Raw genomic sequence first — 24,252 nt, forward strand, 5'->3', positions numbered from 1 at the left:
TAGGGGGCAGTGTTGTTCAATCACAAAATTCTTACCCTTTTTGTGGGAGCCCTGTGTGGTACCGGACGGGGCAGTATTTTGTTCTGTTGTACATGGACCACCATGAATAGAGGGCCAACTCAATGGCAATGAACAGGAATAGCTTCCTATTTGCTCAATACTTTTATCAACATAACTGCTTCTAATATCTCTCTCTCTGAGAATTCTTAATTGTTGAAGGAATCTGGACTTGATCTAAAATAATTAAAACCAAAATGTTTCTGAAGTCTCATATTTTAGCTTCAAAAGTCATCTGAATGAACACTATGGTAACGTCTACTCTCCAAAATTTTCTAAAGTAAAAGTGACTTTATATACTTCTTGGTAAAACCCACCTTATCCAAGAGGGTGTACATATTTCACTTTGAGAGTCATTTTATGTGAAATTAATTCTGAAAAGTAGATCCATTTGACATGGATTTACTGATATTTTTACAGAGGTAATAACAGATATCCAAAATTTCAAAGAGTTAGGACTCAAACGTAGGTCCTTCTGTTTTCAAAATCAAAAGTTCTTTCCACTACAGCATACAGAATACCAAGACTGCAGTGATTCGTAAATTCTCCACTGCTATGGGCATTAATTTTTAATGGACTTTTGGTTAGCCCATTTAGTTCAATGCTAATGTCTACTAGTTCTTCTCTCTTTAACAGACACAAAAAATTATAAGCATGGTTTATATCTTACCCTATAAAGATACAGAAAGAAAAGGTAGGTGGAACATAATCAAAACATATACAGAACAAGAAAAAAAATGCCCCAAATTTACATTCCATAGGGAGTGCTGACACACACTAATATGCTTTTGTACACAGATATGACGATAATGGATTTGTGAAGGCTGGGAAGTTGATGCAAGCTGAAGTCAACAGGATCTGGAATTACTAAGGTATCAGCTGAAATGCTTTGATTCCAATTTCTATTCTGCCTCATGCAACATCTTTTATCTGCCATTCTCCTTCTCTGCATATCTGACAGGAAGCTGGAGAAATCTGCCATCAACACTTACTGGAATATTTCTATAAATCGCATGTGGCTTTGGTTCAGTTTCACCCCTTCTTAAGGATTCAACTCCCTATCTCTGTGTGTCCTGGAGAATAAATCTGAAGATGGTATTTGCAAACTGACCCAGTTCTTCAAACTGTCAGGTACTGCAGATGAGAGATCAGGCAGGAATGTTTAAAGTCACAATGTGATTTTCATCTGCCCAAATATATCCTGAGAAGCATACAGTTGTCCTAGCATTTAATAAAACTATTTTTAAATTCTTAATGCATTGGATGACACTGAAAGGATCCTTTCATAATCTTAGTAAGGTTGGAGAGTTTTCAAAGAAAACAAGGAGGAAGAGAATACATTTGCTATATACCAATTACAAGTCCATAGGTGCCAAGTTAATGCACTTAGCTGCAAACCAAAAGGCTAGAAGTTTGAGTTCACCCAAAAGTGCCTCAGAAGAACGGTCTGGTTATCTATTTCTGAAAAATTATCCATTGATAACCCTACACAGCACGGTTCTACTCTGATCTACATGGAGTTACCATGCGCTGAGGTCAACTCTATGATGGTGGTGGTGGTGTACCACGGACAGCAACCCTGCATAGGGTTTCTGAGGCGGTAAATCTTTACGGGAGCACAAAGCCTCATCTTTCTCCCACAGAACAGCTGGTAGTTTCGAACTGCTGACCCTGAGGTTAGCAGGCCAACTCGTAATCCCTACGCTCCCAGAGCTCCTTCACAACTGGTTAGGTACCAGGCAGGAGTCACAACAGTTATGCCTGAAGTAATAACTGAAAATTTGGTGGTTTGAATACACCCAGAGGTGCCTCAAAAGGCAGGGCTGGCAAGTTGCTTCTGAAAGGTCATAGCCTAGAAAACCCTGTGGAGCAGTTCTCCCCTGCATGAGTCAGAATCAACTTGGCTGCAGCTAACAGCATGCCTCAGACATTAGGCAAATTCTCAACTTATTTAATCCTCAAAACAGTACATACATAAAGCTCTCATGATCCTCATTTCACATATATTAAAAATAAAAATAAAAAAAGATTCAAAGAGGTGAAGTAAATTGCCTAACGTCACTCAGATAGTAAGTGAAAATCCAGTAATTAAGCCCTGGTTGGCCCAGCCTCACAATCATCCTTTCAAAACTGTATCATGCATCTTGTTAAAATTACTGCCAGAGAGATTGAGAAAATAGCTCCAAGAATTTTAATGCTTGATCTAGTGTTTCGTTTCCAGGTAACATGAGGAAACATTTTCTAATTGTCTGAATGTTTAATAATACAGGAAACTTAAAACAAATTGCACTACTTGGCCTTCGGTGCCTGTTTCATAACAAAGGCAGGGGAGAGGGTTTAATTCTAGGGGAAGAAAAGCACCGCATGATAAGTGAAAGTGTGTACATACGGGTAAATGATTTGGCATTTTAGATGAAAGCAAATTAACATTAAAAGATTTGGCAGCCTCCAGTTTTGCTTCTCATTAGTCATCGGTTAGTGCTCAGATGTGCCCGTTCCTCGTCTCACGTCTCTATCTATCTATCTATCTATCTATCTATCTATCTATCTATCTATCTATCTATCTATCTATTTTCTGCTGCCTTCTTATGAATATTTCACTGTCAAACTGGTCTTATATGGTAACAGCAGCACTCTTGCCTGTATCTTCTGGAATCCCTGGTTTTGTCATAACAGAGGAAGATGCTCCCTCTGGACCTCTTTTGCTTTCTGAGGATAATGAAAAAACCCATCACCAACCCTACCTACCTACATCACTGCTAAGCTGTCCTGTCATCTAAATTTTCACTTGGAGTGAAGTACACTCTTTGTTTCTGGGCCTCTCAATTGTCTCTTCTCTATCTAGGTCAAGTCATGGGAAAGGGAAAGAGTAGGTGTGACTGAAAGTAATCTCTCTTATGTCTTTATTTTGTTGTTGTTGTTGAGAACATATACAGTAGAACATACACCAATTCAATCATTTCTACATGTACAATTCGGTGACGTTGATGACAGTCTTCAAGTTCTGTAACATTCTCACTCTCCTTTTCCAAATTGTTCCTTCCCCATTAACATAAAATGACTGTCCCTTCAGTTTCCTATAAGGAACCCTACGTAATCTTTCTATTTGCTAATGTCAATCTGACCCAATACAGAAGGAAGACATTCTTTACTACTTAAGCTAAGCGTTTTTGTTTTAAAGACTTCAGGGGTTATTTTTGGTCTAACATTTAATGTTTAAAGATAATCTCAGGGCAATATATTGTGGGTTAATCAAGCCTCAGTGGCTCCCAGAGTGTGTGGATTTCGTAAGAAGCTAAAAGAAATCTTTATTAAAACTCGAAATCAACCTAAACCTGTTGCTGTAGATTTGATTCCATCTCATAGCAATCCTATCGGATGAAGTAGAACTGTCCCATAGGTTCCGAAGATCGTAAGCTTTATGGAAGCCAACTGCCACAGATGTCTCCTTTGGAGTGGTTGGTGGGTTGGAAACATTGATCTTTGGGATAACAGCCAAACACTTAACCATCGTGTCACCAAAGTTCATTATTAAAACTCTACATGGGGCATGTACACCCATGTTCACCGCAGTACTCGTTTCAATAGCAAAAAGATGGAAACAACCTAGAAGCCCATCAATGGAAGAATGAATAAACAAATTTGGGTACACAATGGAACTACATACAAAGAATAATGATGAAACACCTCATAACATGAATGAACCTGGAAGACATTATGCTGGATGGAATTAGTCAATCACAAAAGGGCAAATATATGAGACCATGATGGTAAAGTAAAAAAAAAAAAAAGTTTTTATGCTAAAAGAAACATTGTTTGATGGATACCAGGGTTGCAAAGGAAGGGATAGGGGTAGTTCACTGTCAAGAGAGTAGACACATGTTAACTTGGGGAAAGGGGAAGGAAATATTCAATAAGAGGGAAGTTCACACACACACACACACACAAATGATGGAGGCAGTGGAAGACATGGGAAGACGTGCAAGGGTTAAAGGCAACAGAGTGAAATGCTGTTATATACACAGTCCTGTCCTGTCTTGGTGTGGCATTGTAGAATGAACGCTGGATTGCTAACAACAAAGTTGGCAGTTCAGACTCACTAGCTGCTCTCGGAAACCCTATGTAGGGTCAATGTGAGTCAGAACTGACTTGACAGAACACAACAACAACAATACAGTATTGCAATAACAGTGACCGTATACAGGGTCTTTATGAGTCAGAACTGACTCAAAGGCACTTAACAACAATACAGTCCTGCAATAATGGTAACCTTGGAAACCCTATACAGTGTCTTTATAAGTCAGAACTGACTCAATGGAGCTTTACAACAACCACAACAGGTAAATAAATAGATAGATATGCAGAGTAAATGGGTGTAGGAAGGAGAGTAGGCGTATATCCACAAATATATGTAGGTTTGATAAAGTATGGGTGTTATCTTTGCTGTAAATATATCCATGAACGTGGTGAAGCATACAGGCAGGAAAGTTATGAAAACTTCTTAGACATTACCAAACATCTTGAGGGAATGTTGGTGTGCCTGAGTGCTCAGGGGCCATCAAGGTCAACTGGCATAATGTTGTCCACAAAGCCAACACTGTACATCCTACTTTGGTAAACAATGACTGGGATCTTAGAGTCTCATGAGCAGATATCTGAGGTGCAACTATTGGTCTCTCCACATCCAGAAGAAAGAAGAGGGACGAAAATTGAAGACACATGGAAACAATTAGTCTCGCGAACATCATCTCCATGACCCTGAGACCAAAAGAATTAGATGGTGCCTGGCTATCAATACCAACTTCTTTGAAAGGGATCACAGAAGTTCTGAATAGAGTGGGAGAAAACCAAACTCAAAATCCTAAAAAAAGATCAGGCAGTGTCTGGTAGAGCCCTGAAGTGATTATAAATAAGTATATAGGGGGAAAACAACACTAGTGAGGTACGCACACCATTACAATTGTCAACCATTTGAAATCAAAAGGGTAGCATTTACCCAAAGACAAAATCCAGAAGGGTAGCATTTACACAAGGACAAAATCCAGAAGGGTAGGCAAGGAAGGAGGAATGGAAACAAGAAAGAGGAAGTGGGATGAGCGATGTTCCATTGAGGAGACTGCAGTGCAGGATTTATTGACTGTAAAACTGTTGATCTGCTCTGTAAACCTTCACTCAATTCACAATAAAAAGTAAAACAACAACAACAACAACAACAACAAAAAACATCTGTAGGTGGGGCATAACATCTTTTATTAAACAAGACTCCATAAATATTAATATTAATTTGAGACTGTCCAAGATGTTTTCAACAACAAGGTCAAAAAATAACATGATTGGGTTAACCACATTTTATTATGAAATGTGTAATATTCACCTAAGACCTGTTTTCAAAGGGAATAATGTAAATGCACTTTTTGTGATTTATTATTTTTTTTCTGTCGTATGCTTTCAGATACATTCTCTGCCTTGATTTGTGCCCCAAGCTATCAAACTCTGGAATAAACAGCATCACTCGTGACACTGTGCGTTAAACACTGGACGACTAACTGCAATGTCCATAGTTGAATTCCACTAGCTGCTCTGAGGGAGAAAGATGAGGTTATTTGCTCCTATAATGATTTTACAGGCTCAGAAAGCCTAAGGAGCTCTCCTTTGTCCTTTCGGGTCGCTATGAGTGGGAACCGATTCAATGGCAGTGGGTTGTGTTGTGTTTGCTTTAAGGTCCCCAGCATCTGGTTGTGTGCAGCCACTTGGAGGTACTGACAGGAGGTTCTAGGACTGGAGAGAATGGTCTTAGGTTATCTCCATTCCACCTGCTGCACTCTTCTCTTCCTCCAGGGCTACCGTCCTTTTCAGGTTGCAGTAACTTGTACCTTTTGCTTCTCAGTCCTAGGGTTACTAAAGACCTGGTGATGTAATTTCAAAATGTTAGCCATTCAAATCTCTATGGTACACAATTCTAGTCTGACACACGTGGGGTCACCAAGAGTCAAAGTTGGAATTGATTCAACAGCAACTGGTTAACATAGCCCTCTACTCTACAATCAGTTTACGGAATGTTCTTCAACTTGTCCCTCAAGTGGGACATCTGTGTGTTGCCAGGACCTGACTCATATCACTGTAGCCCCCATTCCATATTTAGTGAGTAATGTGGTGCTGCAGGATAATGTGCTGGACTGCAAGGTCAGTTTGAGCCACACAGTCAGCAGTTCAAACCCACCAGCTGCTCCCTGGTAGCCCTATACAGGGTTTCTATGACTTGTAACTGACTTGATGACACTTAACAACAATAATCTATTTGTAGCTCTAAGAATGATGTTGTTGTTGTTAAGTGCTTTACAGTTGGTTCTAACCCACAGTGACTCTGTACAGTTTTCAGGGAGTGGCTGGTGATCTTGAACTGTTAACCTTGCAGTTCAAATCGACTCTTCAGTGCAGTGCATTAACCATAGCACCACACCAAGACTCCCTAAGAATGATTTGTTGTTGTTGTTAAGTGCTTTACAGTTGGTTCTAACCCACAGTGACCCTGTACAGGTTTTCAGGGAGTGGCTGGTGATCTTGAACTGTCAACCTTGCAGTTCAAATCGACTCTTCAGTGCAGTGCATTAACCATAGCACCACACCAAGACTCCCTAAGAATGATTTGTTATTGTTATGTGCCGTGGAGTGGGTTCCAACTCATAGCGACCCTGTATAGAGTTTCCGAGGCTGTAAATCTTTATGGGAGCAGAAAGCCTCATCTTTCTCCTGCGGAACAGCTGGTAGTTTCGAACTGCTGACCCTGCGGTTCCCAGTCCGATTCGTAACCACTATGCTACCAGAGCTCAGACATGGACACTAACTTTAATATATTCAAAAATATAACGATGGACATAAAATTGCAGCCATCTTTGATTATCAATCCAGGTAATTTCCCAAAGGCTGTGCCTCTACCTAGCCTCCACTTACCACCAAATGTACTTGCTTGTCCTCAGTCCCAGGCACTTCGGACCAGCTCCACTGTCTAGGTAACAGTAGACAGGTGTGTGGCTTGTCAGGGCTCTGCTTCCTTGGATGCCTCACCCTTCTACTCTCTCACCTTTTAAAGTCTCATGAAAGGCACCTAACATCTCTTCATCAACACTGCCCCTACCTCAGTAGAAACCAAACATTTTCTCTTACCTGAATTTCTGCAACAATCCCCTACCTAACCCTCCTGTCTCCAGTCCTGCCTCAATTCAATCCATCCACTCTTTAGCCTTAAGGCAACGTAAACTTTCTTTGTTACAACATTGTTCTACTTTTAACCTCTCTTAGGATAACATCTAAACTATAAAGGGGCTTAATTCTCAGCATGATAAACTCTCCTTCTTATAGATTGCTCTAGAAAAACGAATCCTTCAACAAACAATTTTCTTTGTCAGAAATACACTTCCTGCGTATTCCAACCTTTAACTGGCTAATCTAACTTCTGTTTTATATTCAAGTAGCATTTCCTCTGAGACTCATTCTTATTGACAAGACCCACTCTCCAAAAACAGACATTTGGATTAGGCGCCTTTCCAGTAAGGGGGCAGTCATTGCATCCTATACTCTTGTCATTACCTCTCTATAACACTGTTTCGTAAGTGTCAGCTTACTTGTCAATACTGTCTACCTGAGGGGCAAAAGTTGTCAGTGCTGGAATCTCAGCACCTAACAACCCACCCCCTTGTCACCTTGTCAATTCTCACAACGACCCTCCAGGACAGAACAGAGCTGCATCCACAGACCCCCCATAGAGGAAGCGGACAGCCTCATCTTTCTCCCGCAGAGTGGCTGGTGGGTTCAAACCACCGATGTTTGGGTTAGCAGTCTAATGCTTAACCCACTGCATCACCAGGACAAAGAACCTGAGTAATTAATACTCTGTTTAAAAGTTGAAATTCAAGAAAAGGAAAGAAAGTCCAATCAGGCTTAAGTCCCAGCAATGTCCATCTTCCTAGTTGAGAATTATTTAGGAACAAGGGGACATGGCTTGATTATCACAGTTGCTCCTGTGGTTACCTGCTATTCAGACAGTTCCAGATTCAGGGTGGCCTCAAGCACAATGAAGCAAAAGCATGCCCGGTCCTGCTCTATTCCCACGATTGGCTGCGTTATCAGACCACTGTGACCCATGGAGTCTTCATGGGCTGTTTTTTAGCTAGCCAGCCCTTTTTCCTAGTCTGTCTTAGTATGAAAGCTCTGCTTGAACTTGTTTGGCCTCATAACAACACGCAAGTCTCCTCTGAATGGCAGTTTGTGGCCATGTATGAGCTACACTGGCTAGAATTATAGCACTGAGTCACCCCATGCATATCCAAATAGATTTTTTAAATACATCTGCAGCTCTCTGCACCCAGATGCATCCTCCATTAAAAAAAAACTAAATTCTAAATATGCAGACGAAAGGACAGGTGGGGACTTCTGAACCACTGCCTTCCACCATAGAATCACTAGGGCAGGTGATGCCAGCTTGAGTATTTGCTCACATGATGGTTAGGGTTACTTTCAGAGACTTTGTTATCTCAACTGGGAAATGCTAGGGTGCTTTTTGTAAACCCAATGGAGTTCAATAAATGGATGGAGCACAAACGATCAATGTCTGAATACTGAGAGCCCATGTTAGTAAAAATCTCTCAGCAACACGATGGTCAACTTTAAACTTTAGAAGACAGGAACTGATAATTTCTTATAGTTGTGCTTAGAGGCATGGGATGGGCTTAAAGTAAACTTGCAAGAGCCCTGTATTGAGCTCTCTCCTAAATGCTCTTATTTATCAAGCCAACCAAACAGATAAATTAATTTTTCTAAACAAGCTTATCATCACCAGTGAAACCTTACTAATCTCTATCCCACTGATTAAAAATGCTTGTTAATTAGGATGGATACTCACATTTATCTGTGGGGGAAATAAAGTTTCTTAGAAAAAAACCTGGCTATGAAAATATTTTTTAAGCTCATTAAAATGATCTTTTTGTGTACTCTTTTGTGTACAAAAATGTAAATTATGCAAAGGTTCTTATTGGGAAAAAAATAATTACTTGGCAATTCATATTAATCTCCTCTGCTTTGCAAGATTTCAGAAAAACAGGCAGCAAAAGTAAGAACACATCCACCAGAGAATAAGAGAGAACAGAGTGCAATACAAGTTTGCAAGACAGCAACAGAGCCAGGTAACTGATGCTGCAGAGTAAAGTAAACCCAAAGAATGATGCAAGTAAGCTGGGCACCCACAAACGCTGCCCAGCTTCTCAGAGACTTGAACTGATGCTGAGGTGAGAATCTACCTCCAAAGCTCAGCCATTGAAGACCCTATGGAGCACAGTTCTATTCTGACACACATGAGGTGGCCATGAGTCCGAATTGGCTCTACAGCAACTGGCTTAGGAAGTGGTCAGGAGCAAGTGTAGGGAATGCATGCATTGGTTAAAAGTAACTGGTATATATGGTGAGGAGGAGCTGAAAAGTTCACAAAGACCCAAAACCTAATGGGATTTTGATGCAATACTGATGAGTTTAGATATTAGTAGAGGTGAGGTGACAAGCAGTCATTTTGATCAAATGAGTTCATTATTTTTTATTGTGGTAAGGACACGTAACAAGACATTTGCCATTTCAGCATATTTTACATGGACCATTCATTGACACTTATTATATTCACCCTGTTGGGTAGGCATCACCATTATCTTTCCCCCCAAATTTCCATTGCCCTTTAAATGAGTAAATTTTAAGAATTTTAAGGCCTCTTGGCTACCAGGGTGTCAGATGGATGATGAAAAATGGGAGGTGGGCTGGGGAGGGATTAAGCCAGAAACAGAACACCAAGCAGGAAATAGGTTCAAATTCTCTGAAGGACGGAGGATGGGGTTCCGGGCAGTAGCTATGCAGAGAGCTGAAGTATAAAAACAAGAGGCACGGAAGAGGGAGATTTTGTTTTTTTTAATGCTGTAATCATTGACAGTCACTACAGTGACATATTCCTGTGGATTCAGAGCCTGCTGAGTGACCTTTTCCAGAGAAAACGCAGCAAGCCTGCCTGCTGTTCTATGTGTGTTTCTATTTGAGAAATTGAACATTAGTGTTTTTCATGCAAACGATAAGCAGCTGTGTGTCCCCAGCTGAGGGGATTAGCCCTGAGATGCTGTGGCATTTGCCATTAGTTCTCCAGTTTTAGTCCCCAGGAGACCATTAACTCCTGGGCATGGTGCTTACAGTTCAGGTGAGCTGTTGGCCTGGGTGCTAAAGTCAGGGGGGTTATGATTTAGAAATTGACCTTGGACTCAACCAGACCTGGGTTCAAATCCCAAACCTACCATTTGTATCTATTCTCATTTGTAAGTTTAGTTTCAACATTTATAAAATGGAGATTAGAGCGCTTCTACCCAGGGTCCTACCTACTACCTAGGACAGTGACTTCATAGGATAAGTACTGGACTGTGAACCACAAGGTCAGTGATTCGAACCCACCAGCTGCTCTGCAGGAGAAAGATGAGGCTTTCTGATCCTACAAAGATGTAAAAAGCCTTGGAAACCCTATGTTGTTGTTACGTGCCATGGAGTCGGTTCCGACTCATAGCGACCCTGCACAGGGTTTCCAAGGCTGTTAATCTTTACGGGAGCAGAATGTCTCAACTTTCTCCCTATACAGGCTCCTAACTCAAGGCACTTAACCACAGATAGAGCAACCTACAGTTGTTATTTGGATTAAATAAGTCACTTGCTTAAATTCATGCTGAAGTGATAGAACTGGGATTCTATCTCAGGTCTAGCTGACTTCAGCACACTTTCCCTTCCTCCTCCTTTCTCTATTTCATATATGCATTGTTTTCATTTTTACAAAATTCCACAATTTCACTTTGTATTTCCCTTATGACCTAAGAGCTATTTTATAGAGAGCTTTTAAAAATCCAGGGAGAAAGGCTTTCTGTGGTTTGGCTTTGTTATTGATTTTCTAGTGTTATCCCACCAGCCTCAGAAAATGTTATTTGTATTCTTTCTACCTCATGGAAATTACTGTATTTTCAATATATAATATATAGTGAATTGTGTGATTGTTCTATGTGCTTTTGAATAGAAAGTGTATTCTCTGTGGTCAGGGTACAAAGTTTGCCATGTAGTCAGATCTCCCTAATTCATTATGTTTGGGGCTTTTATATCCTTACTTAGTTTTGTCCACTTCCCCTTGACCGATTGTGGTATGTTAAATTACCTAATATAAGAACACGTTTATTTCTTCTTGAAATGTCTACAGTTTCTGCTATAAAGATTGTTGTTGTGAAGTGCCCTTGAGTCAGTTCTGATTCATAGCAACCCTGCACAGGGTTTTCAAGGAGCAGCTGGTGAGCTTGAACCACTGACCTTGTGGTTCAAACCGACCTTGCGGTCCAGGGCATTTACCCTCAGTGCCACACCAGGACTCCTGTTGTGTTATATGGGAAAAATCCATGTTGTTATATTTTCCTTGGGGATTCTGGCCTTGAGCATAAATGAGTTCTTCTTTGTCTTGGTTGATGCTTTTCAGCTTGCATTGTACCTTGTCACATATCGAAACCACAATGACTACAGTTTTTGTAAAAATCTTTCTATGCTTTTCCCCATATCTATATTTTTTACTTTAAAAAATCACTTTGTGTTAGATGTCTTGAATACAGCAAAGAGTTGGCTAATGAAGACACCACTGTTTTGGTTGCTTTACTATATTGGGCCAAGCACATAAAATATATTTATTTTATTGTATTCTTCTCTGCCTGCACCAGGGGCAAGACTCACTTAGGCCTCTAATCTCTTGAAGTATTTTGTGTATCAAGGTGCATCTATTTCCCTTGTCAGCAGTAGTTTTGGACCTGTCTGGAGCTGCAGCCCCCTCCTGAGCCCTGCGCATTAGTTGGTTTGCATGTTCAGTTCAGCCCCACTGGGTCCCACAAGCTAGCAGGACAGGCTGTCCCTCTATCTTACATACACTCAATGGTGGACACACAAGGACCAATATTAAAATGTAAAAACACAATTTCTTCTACTGGATTGGCACATAGAGTGAAGTTTTCATTTGGATTAAGGCCTGATGTCTTCTGAAATAGTCTTTAAAACGCAATGAAGTAACCTGGGAGGACTTCAAGCATAGAAGCCCATAGCTGAAAGAAAAAATAAATCATCTACTCAAACTCTGTCTCTAAGGCACTGATGGCTTCTTTAATATGCCAGTCCACTCCTCATCTGTCAGTTTATTGGACTGTGGTGTCTAGCGGTTGCTGTGATGATGAAAGTTATTCTGCCAGTATTTTAAATACCATCAGGGAACACCCAGGTGTAAACGCTCTAGATCATCAGCCAAAACTAGGCCAAGGGCAGACGATGGAACAAACCATCAATTGCTCATATGCAAGTTTAGGTTAAAGCTGAACAAAATTAAAACAAGTCCATGAGAGACAAAATTTGACCTGGAATTTAGAGATCATCTCAAAAACACATTTAATGCATTAGACACCAATGATTGAAGACCAGAGGAGTTATGGGATGACATCAAGAACATCGTACAGGAAGAAAGCAAAAGGTCATTAAGAAGACAATAAAGAAGGAAAAGACCAAGATGGATGTCAGAAGACACTCTGAAACTTGTTCTCCAGTATAGCAATGCTAAAGCAAATGGGAGAAATGAGAAAGTAAAAGAGTGGAACAGAAATTTCAAAGGACAGACCAAAACGAAGTCAAGTATTATAATGAAATGTGCAAAGATACGGAATTATAAAGCCAAAAGGGAAGAACACACTCAGTATTTCGCGAGTAGAAAGAAATGAAGACACAATTCAAGCCTTAACTTGAAGGGCAAAATATTGAATGGTGTGGTGGTGGTGGTGGTGGTTATGTGCCGTGGAGTCGGTTCCGATTCATCACGACCCTGTACAATGGTTTCCAAGGCTGTAAATCTTTACAGGAGCAGAAAGCCTCATCTTTCTCGCGTGGAACAGTTGGTAGTTTTAAACTGCTGACCTTGAGGTTCACAGCCCAATTCGTAACTACTATGCTACCAGAGCTCCTTATTGAATGGTGTAGAAAGCATCAAAAGATGATGGAAGGAATATACAGAGTCACTGTACCAAAAAGAAATGGTTGCTGTTCACTTATTTTGAGAAAAAGCATATGATCAAGAGACAAAGGAAGAAATCCAAGGTTCACTGAAAGCATTTGCAAAGAAAAAGTCCTAGGGAATTGATGGAATAAAAATGGAAATCTTTCAACAAACTGAGACAGCATAGAAGGCACTCATTCATCGATGCCAAGAAAATTGGAAGACAAGAACCTGGACAACTATTGGAAGAGATCCCTAGTTGTACCTTTTCCAAATAGAGATGACCCAATGGAATGTGGAAATTATACAGGGCAATATCAATAACATCATACGCAGGTAAAAGTTTGCTACAGATATTTCAAAAATGGCTGCAACAGTACGTTGACAGGAAGCTGTCAGAGGCTCCAACTGAATCCAGATAAGGACGTGGAATGAGGGACATCACTGCTGGCATCAGATGGATGTTGGCTGAAAGCAGAGAATGCCAGAAAGATCTTTACCAGTACTCTATTGACTATGCAAAGGTTTTGACTGTATGGATCATGAGGAGCTATGGACAACACTTCAGAGAATGAATATTCTACAGCACTTAATTGTGCTCATGAAGAAGTTGCATGTAGATTAAGATGCGTCATTTTAACAGAACAAGAGGGCACTGAATGGTTTAAAATTAGGCAAAGTGTGTGCCAAGGTTGTATTCTTTCACCATACTTATTAAACTTGTATGCTGAGCAAAAAATACAAGAAACTGGATTATATGAAAAAGAATGTGGTATTAGGATTGCAGGAAGACCCATTAACAACCTGCGATATGCAGATGAGACAACCTTGCTTGCGCCTCAATGTAAAGTACTGGTTGCACCTCAATGCAAAGAAAACAAAAATCCTCATCGTTGGACCAATAGATAACATCATGATAAATACAAAAAATACTGAGTTGTCAAAGACTTCATTTTGCATAGATCCACTATCAACATTCATGAAAGTAGCAGTCAAGAAATCATACGACATATTACATTAGGCAAATCTGCTGCACAAAGCCTCTTTAAAGTGTTTAAGAGCAAAGATGTCAGTTTAACGAGTAAGGTGTGCCTGACCCAAGCCATGGTATTTTCAGTAACCTCATATGTATGTAAAAGTTGGACACTGAATAAGGAAGACAGTAGAAGAGCTGATGCACTTGAATTATGATGCTGGAGAAGAATATTAAAAGTACCATGGACTGTTAGAAGAACAAACAAATCTGTGTTGGAAGAAGTACAACCAGAATGCTCCTTAGAAGCCAGGATGGCCAGACTTTGTCTCTCATAATTTGGGCATATTATCAGGAGGGACCAGTCCCTGGAGAAGGACAACATCCTTGGTAAAAATTAGGATCAGTGAAAAAGAGGAAACCCCCAATGAGATGAATTGGCACAGTGGCAGCAGCAATGGGCTCAAGCTTAACGATTGTGAGGATGGTGCAGGGCAGGCAATACTTGGTTCTGCTGTGCTGAAGGTCTCTGTGAGTCGTAACGGACTCCACAGTGCTTAACAATAACCTATCAAAATTCATGTCAAAAACTGACTCTTTTTGGTTATGGTAAGCTGTCATTGTCACTTATTCTATGACTTGGGCCTGAAATCCACTACACCATAGACAACTAAGGTTTCAAAAGTTAGTGGGAAAATTCAGTTGTCTTTTCATTGCATTTCCCACCAACTTTTATAGCCTCTTCATTGTAATGTATGTGTCCTTGGGAACTCATAAGCATCCTGAGCCTCAGCTTTTTTTTTTGTTGCTGCTTTTTTAAATCTGCAGAATTAGTGTAATGATAGAAACTAAGTGGGCTATTAAGAGTTCTAAATAGGGTTACAAATCCAAATGCCTATAAGGTCAGGACAAGTAATTAATTGAATCCCTTCAGTGTAAGGCAATATGAATGGTAAGATGAGTGTATTCTGGTCAAATGGGAAGGCTTATGAAGATTACAGCTCTGCCTGCAGCAACGCGTCCCTCATATCACTAGAACCTTCCATTTTTTAGAAAAGCAAAAACCTGGACTTTTATGTGAAATTGCCCAATGATTCAATATAATAACAAGTTAAATATTTCCAAAACATTAGATAAACCATAAAAAGACCTATCAGAGGTCTGGTTACACCTGGAGGCTTTTGTTTTGCAATTACCGGTCTGAAGTAATTAGCATAGTGCCTAGCATAAGACAGGCAACATGATAAATTATGAATTCATCAGATCTGAAGCCACAGACGGCCGACTTGTGGGGTAAGGACACGCTGATTGGATAAGGAAGAAACCAAGGAAGAGGAGACCAAGAATAACCAGGCCATCAATGGCAGCCCCAGGAAACTGGAGGAAATTGAAGGGGAACAATAGAGTGTCAGAGGGGACCACCTAACTCTGCCTTCTATCCAATCTCCCAGCAGGTCAGATCCTGTTGCTGACACTTTCATGCAGCAACATAACCCATCCTTGTGCAGATACAAGCAACAAAGGATATGTGGCAGTTCCGGAGGAACATGGGAATAAAGATGCAATTGACTGGAGTCAGAAAGGCCCTAGAAGCTTCCATTGACTTTGGGAAGAAAACAAAAAAACTCATTGAACTGAGATCCAAAGATACAACTTTCTCGCTGTGTCTTTTCCCTTTGGCTTTCCCCTACCAGCAACTCTGAAAACAGGCTAGATACTTCCTACTGGGGCGGGTTGCAGCTGTTCCACACATGTTATAAATAAGGGCCAGTAGAACTGGTCCTATTTTTAGCATTTTAATGTAGATGGAAAGGTCACCAAGATTCCCCAATTGCTAGCTCAAGGCCTTTCCCTTTTCTTTCTTCTACATCTCTCTTGCTTTTCTCTTTCCCCAGAATGATATGTTTTTGAGCTCTGATGAATTAAATTTAAGACTTATGGGGGGGGGGACCCCCAAGTATTTGCTCACTTTTGGCTGGAATCCTAGTACCTGCCATGATGTTCGGTGATAGATCTGTGTTATGGCATGAGAGATCATGCACAGACTTTGGGAAGCAGCACTCCAGGTTTGGACCAAAGCCACTCCTTTCTCTCTCTTGAACATAAAAGAGGTTTAGTGTGGAAAAAGAGCTCGAAGGATCATTTCATCCAACTACACAGTTGAAGGCACTGAGGTCTAATAAACCAAAAATAAAAAATAACAAAACAACCCAAATCTATCGCTGCGCAGTCAATACTGACTCATGACAAACTCGTGTGTGTCATAAAGAACTCTGCTCCATAGAGTTTTCTTTTCCTTTCAAAAAATAAATTACTGTTATTTGGGTGAGAGTTTACAGAGCACGTTTCCCATTCGACAATTGATTTTTTTGTTTTGTGATGTTAGTTGCAATCCCCTTACTGTAATGGCATGCTTCCTACTTCCTCCCTAGGCTTCCTGTTTTACTTCATACCTGCTCCTTCTTGCCTTCTGAGGTTTGTGGGCAAATGCTACTGTTTCAGTCTCTTAGACGTGATTGCTCTGAGGATTATGTACATCAGGAGTATTACTGTTCACTTTATAGGTCTACTGTTTGGCTGCAAGGGGATCTCTGGAAGTGGGTTCAGTTCTAGGTGTCTAAGGGCCATACTCTGGGGGTTCCCCCAGTCTCCATCAGATCAGTAAATGTGCCTCCTTTTTACGATTTTGAATTTTGTTCTGCATTATTGCCCACTCTGTCCAGAACCTTCTATTGTGACCTCAATCAGATAGTCTTTTGATTTTGGCTCTTTCTTCTTTTTGTTGTTGTTGTTGTCAGGTGCCATCGAGTCGGAACCGACTCATAGCGACTCCATGCACAGCAGAACGAAACAATGCTCGATCCTGGGCCAACCTCACCAACGCTGCCACCCCCGAGTCCATCAATGATGCCACCTGGCCGATCCATCTCGTTGGAGGTCTTCCTCTTTTTCTCTGACCCTCCACCCTACCCAGCATGACATCCTTCTCCAACGATTGTTTCCTCCGGACTACATGTCCAAAGTAGGAGAGACGAAGCTTAGCCATCCTGGCCTCCAAGGAGCACTCTGGCTGCACTTCTTCCAAAACAGATCTATTGGTTCTTTTGGCAGTCCATGGCACCCTCAGTATTCTCCTCCAACACCACAACTCAAAGGCATCAATTCTTCTACGATCCTCTCCATTCACTGTCCAGCTTTCGCATCCATATGAGGCTATTGAAAACACAATGGCCTGGGTCAGGCGCACCCTAGTCCTCAAGCTGACATCTCTGCTCTTCAATACTTTAAAAAGTTCCTGTGCAGCAGATTTGCCCAGTGCAATACGTCGTCTGATCTCTTGACTGCTACTTCCGCGAGTGTTGATAGTTGATCCAAGAAGAATGAAGTCCTTGACAACTTCAATCCTTTCTCCATTGATAAGAATGTTGTTTATTGGTCCAGTGGTGAGGATTTTTGTTTTCTTGACATTGAGATGCAATCCATATCGAAGGCTGTGCTCTTTAATCTTCAATTTCTTAGAAGTACAATTAAGTGTTCTGGAATACTCATACTTCTCAATGTTGTCCATAGCTTGTCATGATCCACACAATCAAAAGCCTTTGCGTAGTCAATAAAGCACAGGTAAACATCCTTCTGATATTCTCTGCTTTCAGCCAAGATCCATCGGACATCAGCAATGATATCTCTCGTTCCACGGCCTCTTCTGAATCCAGCCTGAACCTCTGGAAGTTCTCTGTCAATGTATGACTGTAGCCGTTTCTGTATTACCTTGAGCAAAACTTTGCTTGCTTGAGATATCAAAGAGATTGTCCGATGATTTCCGCATTCCGTTGGGTCACCTCTCTTTGGAATGGGCACAAACATTGATCTCTTCCAATCAGTCGGCCAGACAGTTGTCTTCCAAATTTCCTGGCAGAGATGAGTGAGTGCCTCCTGTGCTGCCTCACTTTCCTGAAAGACCTCAATTCTTATTCCATCAATTCCTGGTGCTCTTCTTTTTGGATGTGTGCATTTATTGCTATAAACTGACCTCTGAGCACTGCTTTCGCTGTGTCCCAAAGGTTTTGGTACGTAGTGTTTTCATTCTCCTTTGATTCAAGGAAATTTTTTATTTCTTCTATGACTCAGTAGATTTTAAGCAAACTGTTTTTCACTTCCATGTATTTGATTTTTTCCCCCTTGATCTTCTATTTTTAATTTCTAATTTTATAGCTTTGTGATCTGGTAAGATGCTTTGTAATATTTTGAAATTTTAAAATTTTAAGGAGGTATGCTTTATGGCCTAGCACATGGTCAATTCGGGAGAAAGTTTTGTGTGCCCTGGAGAAGACTGTCTATCGTGCTATTGTTGGGTTGAGTGTTCTGTGTATGTCTGTGAGGTCAAGTTGGTTCATTGTGTTGTTTAGTTGGTCTGTGTCTTTGTTGAGTTTCTTTCTAGTTGTTTTGTTCTTCATCAGCAGTGTTGTATTAAAACCTCCTACTATTACTGTGAAGGAGCTCTGGTAGTGTAGTGGTTACGAATCGGGCTGCTATCCTCAAGGGCAGTAGTTTGAAACTACCAGCTGTTCTGCAGGAGAAAGATGAGGCTTTCTGCTCCCGTAAAGATGTGCTGCCTTGGAAAACCTATGCGGGGTCACTATGAGTCGGAACTGACTCCATGGGACTTAACAACAACAACTATTATTGTGAAGGTGCTCTGGTAGCGTAGTGGTTACGAGTTGGGCTGCTAACCTCAAAGACAGCAGTTCAAAACTACCAGTGGTTCCACAGGAGAAAGATGAGGCTTTCTGCTCCCATAAAGATTTACAGCCTCGGAAACCCTGTACAGGGTCTCTGTGAGACAGAATCGACTCCATGGCACACAACCACCATGACCACTGCTATTGTGGAGTTATGTATTTCTTTGTTTAGTCCATTAGAATTTGATTTAGGTATTTTGAGGCTCTTTCATTGGGAATGTAGATTTTTATTATGGGTTATATCTTTTTGTTCAATTGAGCTTCTAATCATGATAGAGTGCCCTACTTTGTTTCATATACTGGTTTTTGCCTTAAAATTTATCAGAGATTAATTTTGTCACTTATGCTCATTTATGATTGCCATTTGTTGATATATTTTTTCCTGTCCTTTGATTTTAATCTACTTTTGTCTTTGTAAAAGTGTCTCTTGTAGATAGCATATTGAAGGATCTTGTTTTCAAATTCATTTTGTTACGTTCTCTCTCTTCTGGTACATTTCATGCATTTACAGTCAGTGTAATTATCGATAGGTATAAATTAATTGCTGTCATTTTGTTGTGTGTTTATTTGTGATGCTGTTGATTTCTTTGTTCCATGGAGTTTTCTGTGATTAGTTCATTTTGTTTGTGGGTTTTCTTTGCATTTCCTTCATTGCTGTTGTTTTCATGCTTACTAAATCTTTTTGATTTTCCTATTTTTTATTTTGATGGGAAGGTGTATTAATTTTCTTTGAAGTTACCCTGTGATTCATTAATTTTTTCCCCAGTTTAAAACACTCTGTTTTTTCTTGAAATTTACTGGATTTTCTCATTTTACAGGAGTTATAAATTGCTATTTCTGGTTTCCTGTTTTGTCTTGTAGGTTTGTATCACTTTAAATACCTATATATCTGAATTGAGTTTTGGATGGTACTGTCATGTTTTTTAATCTCAAGTTGTTGTATGCTATTGTTGGTTCTCAGTCCAAAGAACACTCTTTAGTATTTTTTCTAAAGTTGGTCTGGATGTTACAAATTCCTTTACTTTCTATTTATCTGCAAATGTCCTTATTTCACCATTTTATTTGGGGGACAGTTTTGCTGGGTATATGATTCTTGGTTGGCATTTTTTGTTGTTGTTGTTGTTTCAGAGTTTTGTATATATCATTCCATTATCTTCTAGCTTCATGGTTTATGCTGAGAAATCAGAGCTTAATATTATTGGTTCTCCATTACAGGTAACTTTTCATTTTTCCTGAGAAGCTCTCAGGGGTCTTTCTTTGTCTTTGATTTTGGCAAGTTTGTTTATAATATGTCTCAATGATTTTCTTTAGGGGGCTATCCTTTTTTGAGTCCTTTTGGCTTCTTGAATGTGTATCTTATCTTTCATACTGTAGCAAAGTTTTCATCCAACAGCTCTTCAACAGTGTTCTCTGTGAATTTTATTGTGTCTTTCTGTTCTGCTGGAATCCCAATCACCCGTAAGTTATTCCTCTTTATGGTATTCCCCATTGATCTTAGGCTTTCTTCAGATTTTTTCCTTCTTTTCTCTGATGGCTCTTCTAGTTTACTAGTAATTAAGAGATTTATCTTCAAGCTCACCAATTCAGGCTTCCATTGTTTCAAATCTTGCCTTTTCAATGTATTGTCCATTTCTGAAATCTTACAGTCAATCTTCTGAATTTATTTTTCAGGTTTCATATATTTATATTTCAGAATTTTCATTTATTTTGTCTGTTTGTGCATGTAGTTTTCCTGATTTCATAAAAAAAAAATTTCTGTGTTCTTCATGCTTTCTTTGATGTTTCTCTCAATCCGTTGAAAGTACCAACATATTACACTTCTAAATTCTTAGGTATTTCTATGATCTTTTCTTCCTCAGAAACACCTACTGGCTCTGCCTCTTGGACATTTGTTTAAGCCACTCCCTCTTGCTTCTTCATGTGAACTGAAATTATTGTTTCTGAGACACTATGGTATTGCTGTGTATGTATTGAATTGACAATTGTATGTTGGTGTATTGTTAGTTCTCATTAACTGTCTCATAGTGGGTGTTATTAGAGGTTAGAAGTGTGTGTGCCCAGTTCTCTGTTCATGCAGCTCAGTTTAGGGTGGGTTTGGCTGGTATTGTCTGTGGATCATTTGGTATAGGAGCTGGTATTGACTCTTGCCCAGTGGGTGGAGATGGTACTCCTTTGTCTGGGCCGTATGGGCATGTATTCTGTCTCTTTTCTGGTGGGGTAAGGAGCTCTGGTAGCGTAGTGGTTACGAATCGGGCTGCAAACCTCAGGGTCAGCAGTTCAAAACTACCAGCTGTTCCGTGGGAGAAAGATGAGGCTTTCTACTCCCATAAAGATTTACAGCCTCGGAAACCCTGTACAGGGTCGCTATGAGTCGTAACCGACTCCACAGCACATAGCAACAACAACAAGAGTAAACATACACACATACACACAAGAAAATAAAACAGTCATGAAAAAAGAAAATAATGAAGGATAAAAAAAAAAAATCACTCAACACCCAAAAAACCAATATAGTTTCTAAGAAGAGAATAGAGAGAAAATACAATTGAGTTATGTTGTTGTTATTGTTGTTTAGTGCCAGCAAGTTGTTTTGACTAATAACAACCCTGTCTAGAGTTTCCGAGGAGCAGCAAGTGTGTTTCAACCAGTCACCTTGTATTTAGCAGTCCAGTGCTTATCCTACAGTGCCAGATAAAGGTGAAAAATAAAGAGAGTGGGGAAAAACACCCTTAAACAGAAATAGTGAAAAGGAAGGTGAAAAAAGAATGACGACAAAAAGGGGGAAAAGAGAAACAGAAGAAAGAAAAAATGAAAACTGAAACAGAAAAGATAAAAAGAAAGGGAAGGGAAAGAGAGGAAGATGGAAAAGAAAGAGTAACCAAAGAAAAACAGTGAAAGAAGAAAAATAAACAAAAACCTAGTGTAGGTGAGAAGAACCTTCTGGGAGGTTCCTGTTAATCAAGGAGGTCCAAGATGGTTGAGGGAGGCCTAAATGAAGTTTGTATAGGTCCAGGGCTTCTGGTGTGGCACAGCAGGATAAGCACTGGACTATTAACTGTCAGGTTGACAGTTCAAACACACCAGCTGCTCTTTGGAAACCCTATACAGGGTGTCTCTGAGTCAGAAGCAACCTGACAGCACTTAACAACAACATAAGCCAAGGTATTGTCTATCTGAATGAGAGAGTCACCAGGGGCCAGTTTAAGGCTCATCAGGCAGCTCTGTGGGCTCTGTACATCTGGAAAAGAACCCACTCAAATTCAGGCATCATGGTAGCACTTTGGATGCCCACCTATCTCTGGCTCAGCTACATCCTCTAGCTGTGAATTCCCAGACAGCAGGGACCTGCACTGGGGGTGGGTAAGAGTGAAGGCTGGCTATTCCTCCAATCACCATGGGAACTTGAAGAGCAAGAGTGAAGTACACCTGTCCTGTTGTCAGTCCCCAGTGTGAATCTGTGCTGCCAAACCGTGGTTTCTGAAGCTGCCAGCAAAAGTTCACAATGGATGCTCTACGTCCATCTGAGAGAGCATTCACGGGTCTGTCTCCCTCCTCTGCAGTTCCCGCTCAGCCTCTCCTCCCAGGAAGTGTTCCACGTACTTCTCCAACCTTACTTTGAAGTTTAGGTTTCCAGAATTATCATCTGTGTGTGTTTCATTTGGTCTCCGGCTCTTCCCCTATCTTTGCTGTAGATGGTCTGAGTAGTGAATCTGCGTAGTCTGCCATCTTGGTTCTGCTTCCTAATTGTCTCCTTGAGTTTTAGATTTTCTTCTCTTTTTTTCTATATGGTCTTCAATGACTGATTTTCAGAAGCAGATTGTCTGAACTTTCTTCCAAGATGCCTTTGAATGGACTCAACCCACCAAGCTTTCTGCTTATCAGACAAGCATGTTAACAGTCTGCACCACCCAAGGATTCTCACTGTGGCCCACAAAGGTTGATTTGCTTGTCACTGTTGTTGTTGTTGTTGTTGTTGTTGTTATGTGCTGTCAAGTTAATTATGCCTCATAGAGACCCTGTAAAGGGTTTCTGAGGAGTAGCTGGTGGGTTTGAACTGCCAACCTTGTGTTTAGCAGCCTAAAGCTTTTCCTACAGTGCCACACCACCTAACATTAATTATAAATTCTATTAGGGTTTCTAGTCATAGGAGGTTTCTCTGTGCTAAGCTCTTTGCATGAATTTACTCGTTTAATCCTAATTGCTCAATGAGGCTTATCTATCTTAATTATTTCCATTTTGCAGATGGCAAAACTGATGGTCTAGTGCCTTGGATAACTTGCCCACAAACACATGGACTGGCAACGGCCAAATCAGGGAAGAAACAGGATCTCAACTCAAATTCCACAGTTCTTTCTAGAAGCAGAGCCCAGGGCACAGGCCCTTAAACTATCTATTCCATGTGGTTGAAAGAAAGGAAGGAGAAAGTAGGGAAGAAGGAGGTCTGGCATGAACCCATCTCTCAGGTTGCACTTTGGTACCCTTTTCTGGAAACGAGTGCTTTCAGAAGACGAGTGCACTAGTATTCTAGTGAACGCCCTCTGAACTCCAAAGGCCAAAGAGATGCCGAGACGCGGAGAGCTGTGGCCCTCGTTACCTGTTCTCAGGGTCAGCCAAGGCCATACTCCTAGTGATGAAGCACATCTTGAGGGGGATGCTTTTCCGGTCTCTGTGGAAGGAGAAGGACTGTGGTGATAGTGGGTCTGAAGAGCTGGCCCCTAGCCGAGGGGATTCTGGAGGAGGAGTTTCCCACCCAATCTCAGACACTGGGGAGCCTTTCTTCACATAGGGCGTGGCTTCTCGCATGTACTTCACTGCAAGCAAAGAAACAACAATGGGAGCTTTTAAGTATGTCTGATCACTGGCAAATATGATTGCTTCTGTGAACAGCGCACTGAGCACATTAATAATGGACCTTTTAATTTAGAACAAGGTTTAGAATTTCTCTTTCTCCTAACATAGTTATCCTGCTATTTAACTATGTGCCAACGTCATTCTACGAAAATGCTATTGTGAGAGACGCTGTGCAGTTGAATATTGCTTTCAGCTTTTTTTCAACTGTGACAACATCTATCTTTTCTGATCATAGATTGCATTCTGGGAAAGAGACTGAAAAAAAAAATGGGCAGAGAGTAAAAACCATTACATAGGATGTCAGACACATAATTATTCAGTATAGATGTAGTAACAGTCACGATTTTCTATTGGGCAGCAAGAACAGGCTTTTCAGTTTAAAAATGCTAACAGCTTATATGCAAAGAAATACATATTAGAATTTTTTGGTAATAGACAAATTTTGAATGAGCATTGTTTGTAAGCGCAAAATTAGAAAAATCTTAATGTTCTCTCTCACACACAAGAGGTCAGGCTAAATAGTGGGACATCTATACAATCATTTAAAAAAAAACTATATA

General features: G+C 40.5%; 1 protein-coding gene across 1 annotated transcript in view; it reads right to left on the bottom strand.

Annotated features, from left to right (window-relative positions):
* The window catches only part of SNTB1 (syntrophin, beta 1 (dystrophin-associated protein A1, 59kDa, basic component 1)), a 361,887-nt gene that overhangs the window by 201,508 nt on the left and 136,127 nt on the right, over nt 1–24,252 (bottom strand). Inside the window, exon 2 of the mRNA XM_006830679.1 lies at nt 23,436–23,652. Coding sequence (XP_006830742.1) covers nt 23,436–23,652 — 217 coding nt within the window. The remainder of the gene's footprint in view (nt 1–23,435; nt 23,653–24,252) is intronic.

This window comes from Chrysochloris asiatica, unplaced genomic scaffold (genome assembly GCF_000296735.1).
Source record: "Chrysochloris asiatica unplaced genomic scaffold, ChrAsi1.0 scaffold00001, whole genome shotgun sequence".
Lineage (NCBI taxonomy): Eukaryota > Metazoa > Chordata > Mammalia > Afrosoricida > Chrysochloridae > Chrysochloris > Chrysochloris asiatica.